This window comes from Eurytemora carolleeae, unplaced genomic scaffold (genome assembly GCF_000591075.1).
Source record: "Eurytemora carolleeae unplaced genomic scaffold, Eaff_2.0 scaffold1283, whole genome shotgun sequence".
Lineage (NCBI taxonomy): Eukaryota > Metazoa > Arthropoda > Copepoda > Calanoida > Temoridae > Eurytemora > Eurytemora carolleeae.
The window spans coordinates 75,392-82,606 of record NW_019402138.1 but is presented as its reverse complement, the minus strand read 5'-3'; the positions used below and the strand labels follow the sequence as shown (position 1 = coordinate 82,606).

Sequence of the window (7,215 nt, the reverse complement as noted above, 5' to 3'; positions counted from 1 at the left end):
CTAATCTTTACAACCCAATGTCATAGACCATTTATATTTCAAACTATGAATCTTGTTAGATCAAAGCGGATGTGCAAAATGACACTTGATAAAAAATCTGGACAATATCTTTTCTTCTGTGCTTCTACGCGTTTTCAAGTCTAAAGATTAAACTCTCTCAAAAAGTTTTCTTTTAATTTGTCAAAATCGTGTTTCCTAAAGTTTATTTATTAAATTAATGTGAAAATTTCGTGGCCATCAGAAAAGTATACTTTATAAATAAAAATATTGCTTTAAATATAAAAACATAGGATTACTCACATATATACTTACATGGTGGCACTCAGATTCACCAGGCAAAAGTACTTTTAAGGCACTTACAAGTGCTTGCTTCAGGGGCGGATACAGGATTTAAGTGAGGGGGGGGGGAGATTTTTTAGGAACAAAAAAATTCATAATTAGGAACAAAAAATCACGCTGCAGGCAAAAGTTTTTTTGACTTAAAAGACTCAAAAAGAGTCAAAATTAATGACCAAAGACTAAAAAACTAGATCTTTAACTTTTCACACATTATAGTTTATAAAGACAGATATTTTTCCTGTTTTGCACTAGGGTTTCTTTCCCTTAAGCACGCTATTGAGAAGCTATTCTGAAAATAGGAACAAAAAATTCCAAATTCAGGGGATGGCGAATGTCCCCCGCCCCCCCTCCTGTATCCACCCCTGGCTTGCTTCATTGCAGAAATGCTAACATCTTTCAGGTAACATTCTTTCTTGAATATTTTCTTTACTTTTTCTTTTCTTTTTGGTTTAAAATACTGGTTAATTTACATGAACATTTTTCATTTTGCAAAAAAAGACTTTTCATACAAACACCCCCCTCCCAGATGTAAGAACTTAAAAGCTTAGATACATGATTGATATATAGTGTATACAGTATATAGTATACAGTACATTGTATAATGTATATATGTAAATGTATGGATGCCAGAAACAGTTAGAAGTTATTGTTCAGACCTTGTCATATTTACACAATTTTATATCTGATATATATATTTTTATATTATATGAATGTATACAGCAAATCGGCGAAATGTGTATGTATGTACTTACGTGACTTTAGTTTTTGTAAAATTTAAAAATAATATTCTTTAGAAAATTTCTTGATGAAAATATCAAGTTAATGCCTAAACCCCCCCCCCTGGCAGAGTATTGACATGAAAATGGTTTGCAGGAAAGGATTATAAGGGAGAAAGATCCATCAAAACAAAATCCAATATTTCCCAGCAATGCTACACACGACAAAAAATCCTCCATGTTTCAATTTTTCTTTTTAGATTTGGCGGATTTTCTCAACATTAAAATATATTTAAAAATCTAGCTAAACATGAAATTAGTTTTTCCTTGTGCAATGTTTTAAAAATTGTCAAGAATTAGGCAAAAAACGACCACATGGGTCTACACAGTTTATACGCAAGGTTGAGCCATATATTTTTATTTCAGTTTCAGAGCTAGCAGGTTATGACTTGCTATGGTATAATAATTACACACATATACATAGAGAATAGAATATATATTAGAGGGGAATTTAAAGAATATCAGTCTCTCGGTATGAATTTTTTCAGTCCCTTTCAGCCTGAAAGGGAGTTCAAAGTGTACAAATCATGTAAATGTTCACAAATTATATGCAGTAGAGTACATTAATACAGTTGTTGACCTTTAAAAAGGTCAGAAAATATACAAATAAAGAAATCAGGAAAAAACCCAAATATTCTATAACATTTATTTAAGAAAAATAATATTGTTTTGAAATATTTGCACATATTGCCAAGTTAAAATTGGTTGATTGAAATTAATAAAGGAAAAGACAAACATCAGCAGCAACTTCATGTTGATTAATAGTGTTGAAAGGATTGGAACAGTTGGAGCTTCATGATGGTCAGCTCACAGGTGTCAGCATCTTGGCAGCAAAGGGTTCACATCTAAGCGACAGTCCTGGAGGGTTTGCAGTCAGTAACATGTGTAGGGAGGAACTTGAATTGCCTCTCAACCCCAGGACATGCGACTGTGGAGGGGGGGGTTTTGCAGTCTGTAACATGTGTAGGGAGGAACTTGAATTGCCTCTCAACCCCGGGACATGCGACTGCTTTGTGGATTTGGACATGATGGACGCTTAGACATTAGCAGCATTTGTTGCTAGAGTAGACATCGGCGGCGGTATGAAGGAGTTAGTAGTTCCAGATCAGAGGTGTTCACATCTCGACATTCTAAAGCTAACTGACGCTGGGGTGAAGTGGGAGCTAGGTTGAGCGGGGATTTGACATGTGGGGCGTGCTTGCTTCATTTCGTGGTTCCTGTGCACACACGCATTTAGAGAATTAACAGAGGCATTTTGGGTCGGTAAAATCGTCTTCCTTATATTTTCGAATTTATGTTAACAACAGTATGTTCCCTAGACTATTCATTTCAATTTCGAATTTTTTAAACTGTTAAATAAACTTTATAATGAATTAGGTGAATAAAAAACATCATTTGATTTATAGTTATAACGGAAAATCATCGTTTGTAAAGTGGAAGGCATAGAGTCTGTGTGATATGATCATTGGTCAATTATGAAACCAGCCTATTTCATAATTTGGTTTTCTTTTATTATTAATTTTAGCATTTCTATAAAATGATGTTCCAGGGCCCAAAAGGTTATATAGCATAAATATGTGAAGTACACCTGCAGTATGGAAACAGTACAACAAAATGGCCGTTTTACACTTTTTTCTAGTAAATTCCCCTCTAATATATATTCTACTCTCTATGCACATATACCTATCTATATGAACCTGGACCTGCCATGTCTCCTCAATTTGAAATTTTAATTCAATCGTATTTGGTTCTTCTTTACAGCAATCATTAAATTTACATGTTGTCTTTTTTTACTTTTTGATTTAAAACTCATCCACGGACACCAAATATGAAATAGTACTTACCTATTTTGTTGGTCTGTTTTTTTTTATAATAAAAAACCTTAGTTTTTTCCTTAAAATTACCAAGATTATAAAGACCATTTTGTATGTCATGCTATAAAACTTATGAGATACACAGCTGTAAAATGATGAATTACTATCGAGACCGTGTCTACACAACCCAAGGTTATAATGCAAGGAAAGTTAATTGCAGTTTCGTATACTCTGCGTACATATTGAAACCAGTTCTCTCTGGGCGGAATTTGTAAACAAGAATAGACGCATCACTGTTCGTTTTGTATCCGAGGAGGTTAAAAGCATGAAATTTTGATAATTTTGATAATTCACATAATGGTTTGCTATGACCAGAATATTTCATTGATTTTTTATGTGAAAGATGGATCCCATGCTAGGCTTCGACATCCGTCTTGTGTTTACATATTACCGCCCAGAGACAGTACATTGCAGTACAAAAGATGCGTACACCTCTGAAATAACTTTCCTTGCACTACAGCCTTGACACAACCAATTTTCGACATGAAATTTCCATGCAAAGTTATCTTTTTAGTTTAATTTTAAAAAGAGTTTGGCAAAATTCTAATCGTTTATTTTTGTATCAGAAATAATGTGAATTAATGAAGATTTCAGGGGTTTAAGTGAAAAAGTATAATTTGATGAACAGAGTCAGGATTCTGCAAAAATCAAATAATTTGCAAAATGGAGTTTTCTAACGTATGCATTAAAAACCAGTCATGGATAAGGAGTACATTAACAGAATTAAAAATTATACAATATATTTCTAATAAACTTTACAATAAATAATCAAACACTATCGTCCATTTGGGTTTGGTTGATCGATAAGTAATTAAACTGTTCGTCATCTAAATCTATAAGTTTTCTTTCATTTGTAAACATCATTCCTGAGAGTTCATTAACTATAACATTTGGTTTGGGCTGAGCACCCACGTGTTCTTGGGTTTGGTTTGGAACCACGGTTGAGGTTTGGTTTGGGTTAGACGGGCCGCCCAGCTGGCCGAAGGCGGGGTTTGGTTTGGTGTGAGAATCCAGCTGAGCAATAGTTTGAAGAATGTCGGGCACTGAGTCACCTTGGGACATTTCCTGGTGTTCCACTGCTTAATAAACCTTCGTAGAATCAGGAATAAGCTGCGACAAATCGCCTCCTGAATACTTATTGGCAGAAGGGGGGGAGGGGTCATACTTCATAAATCAAGTTTTAAATTTTTAAAGACAAAATGTGCTTCCCTAGGGACATTTATATTCTGTATCGTACTCCTGAGAGTATATATATATGTAGAGGAAACTTTTAAACGAACAGAAAGAGTTGAACTCTTTCTTACATGTGGGGGCAGGGGATTAAGTGGTCTCTTACTGCACTTTACCAATTCTAATCTCTTCACAAATAATGAGTTAAATTCACTTCATTTCAAAAGTTTCCAACTTTAAAACTTTCAAGAAAATCAAAACCAACCAAATTTGTTGGAATAACTTTAATTCCCCACCTCGCACACTCAAAGGTTGGAGTTCAGCGTCTGCCTAATTTTAAGATAGCACAAGGGCGTATACAGGGGGGAAGGGGGGCAGTGCCCTTACCTAGACCTGTAAAGGGGGGGAACTCAGAGCTATCACACTTTTCAAATCTGAAACTGAAGAGTGAAGAGTATTAAAAACATTATTCTGCTGTTTTTTTTCTGCTAGTTTTGTTTGATGGAGAGATGAAATAGTCCTTGTATGGTAATTCGATTGTATAGTGATGTATGTGTAGTGTGAACCTTGAAAGTATCCAAGAAGCCAAATGTTTTGAATTTATGGTTCAAATTTTGCCCTCCCCCCATCCCTAAAAGCTCTAGGGGGGGGGGGGGCAAAAAAATATTTTGCTCCCCCCAGATTTATTTCTGTATACGCCCTTGAAACAGATCCTCCCCTATTCTAAAGTTGTAATTAATTAAAAAGAGAAAAGATTTTTTAATTTTTAACTTTCCTGCTGATTTTCAATGGAAAAACAATCTACATTGCTTCCGTCACTTAATTTTTTTCTGCTGCTCATGAAAAAGACAATAAATTTACTTTTTTTGTATAGGTTTTCATAATTAAAAGATTCTAGAAGGTTTTCATAATTGAAAGATTCTAGAAGGTTTTCACAATTAAAAGATTCTAGAAGGTTTTCACAATTAAAAGATTACAGAAGGTTTTCCCAATTAAAAGATTCTAGAAAGTTTTCACAGTTAAAAGATTCTAGAAGGTTTTCACAGTTAAAAGATTCTAGAACGTTTTCACAGTTAAAAGATTCTAGAAGGTTTTCACAATTAAAAGATTCTAGAAGGGTTTTACAAATTAAAAGATTCTAGAAGGTTTTCACAAATTAAAAGATTCTAGAAGGTTTTCACAAATTAAAAGATTCTTGAAGGTTTTTACAAATTAAAAGATTCTAGAAGGTTCCTTGTCGCTTGGCTCGGGATAGGGTTGCGTAGTGAATAGGCCGCGGTATTACTGGAACATTTGCATACTGTAAAACAACAAAAACTTTTTTTTCTATTTTAAAAGAATAGGATTACTACACTTTTGGTAATTCACAACTGTAACCATTAACATTTGTTGGTTCATGGATTAATGAGATTTTCAAGTTTTTTATATAAAAGTGTATTAAGGATTTTTGCAGCAAAATTAATTATGGAAATTGACAGAATTAAACACTTTATAAGACATTTTTTAAATTCTTTCGATGTCTCTGATTGAAACTGTAGAATGACATCTATATCTTCCAGATGATATCTATATGACATCTTTATCTTCCAGATGAGATCTATATGACATCTATATCTTCAAGATGATATCTATATGATATCTATATCTTCCAGATGATATCTATATGACATCTATATCTTACTTATTGATACGCAAATATAGGTTACCGTTGTGAATTATAATTGAATTACATCAAGTTTGTCATGTTTTTTTTCCCTGAACAGCGTCTTCAAATACATTTAGGTTGGATCTTCTTTGTAATAATTCATCTATATCAGCATACTTGAACCTAGATAATTCATATATATCAGCATACTTGAACCTAGACAATTCATCTATATCAGCATACTTGAACCTAGACAATTCATCTATACCAGCATACTTGAACCTAGACAATTCATAAATATCAGCAAACTTAAACCTAGACAATTCATCTATATCAGCATACTTGAACCTAGACAATTCATCTATATCAGCATACTTGAACCTAGACAATTCCTCTATATCAGCATACTTGAACCTAGACAATTCATCTATATCAGCATATTTGACCCTAGACAATTTATCTATATTAAGATACTTGAACCTAGAAAATTCATCTATATCAGAATATTGGAACCTAGACAATTCATCTATATCAGCATACTTGAACATAAACAATTCACCTATATTAAGATACTGGAACCTAGATAATTCATCTATATCTGCATACTTGAACCTAGACAATTCATCTATATTAGCATACTTGAACCTAGACAATTCATCTATATCAGCATACTTGAACCTAGACAATTCATCTATATCAGCATACTTGAACCTAGACAATTCATCTATATTAAGATACTTGAACCCAAGGTTGTATGGCAAGGAAAGTCATTTCAGAAGTGTACACATCTTTAGTACTGCAGTGTACTGTCTCTGGGCGCTAATGTAAACACAAGACAGATGTCGAAGCCTGACATGGGATCCATCATTCACATAAAAAATCAATGAAATATTCTGGTCATAGGAAACTATTATGTGAATTATCAAAATTATCAAAATTTAATGCTTTTAACCTCCTCGGATACTAAACGAACACTGATGCATCTATTATTGTTTACAAATTCCGCCCAGAGCCCGAAATTTAAAAGAGTATCGTTGAACGAAACTCCCGAGCTTCCTTTTTGGGGTCTTAATATTTGTGTAGATTTTGATTTAAGAGATTCGGAAAATGGAGAATATGAAGAAACTAAATAACATATTATTTTATAACAAAAATATTGATATACACAAAACTGTCTAACCCCATACGTGAAACCCGGGTTTTAAAGCTGGTTTTCATAACGATACCCTGTCTTAAGTTTTGGGCTCAGAGAGAACTGGTTTCAATATGTACACAGAGTATACACAACCGCAATTAACTTTCCTTGCCTTACATTCTTGCTTGAACCCAGATATTTTATACTTTTTATTATTATTTTCCTACTTTAAAAGTTCAGACTTGAACCTAAAAGCAAAACTTAACGATTAAGAAA

The 7,215-nt window shown here is 33.4% G+C and overlaps 1 protein-coding gene across 4 annotated transcripts in view; it reads right to left on the bottom strand.

Moving 5' to 3' along the window:
- Positions 1-3,712: 3,712 nt before the first annotated feature.
- The window catches only part of LOC111717966 (CUB and sushi domain-containing protein 3), a 35,492-nt gene continuing 31,989 nt past the window's right edge, over positions 3,713-7,215 (bottom strand). For 3 of the 4 annotated variants that reach the window (XM_023493431.1, XM_023493432.1, XM_023493433.1), the window contains 3 exons: positions 5,915-6,515; positions 5,393-5,459; positions 3,713-4,065 (listed from right to left, as the gene is read on the bottom strand). In XM_023493431.1, coding sequence (XP_023349199.1) covers positions 3,758-4,065; positions 5,393-5,459; positions 5,915-6,515 — 976 coding nt within the window. In that variant the 3' untranslated portion in view covers positions 3,713-3,757. The remainder of the gene's footprint in view (positions 4,066-5,392; positions 5,460-5,914; positions 6,516-7,215) is intronic. The other variant, XM_023493434.1, reaches the window with a different exon arrangement.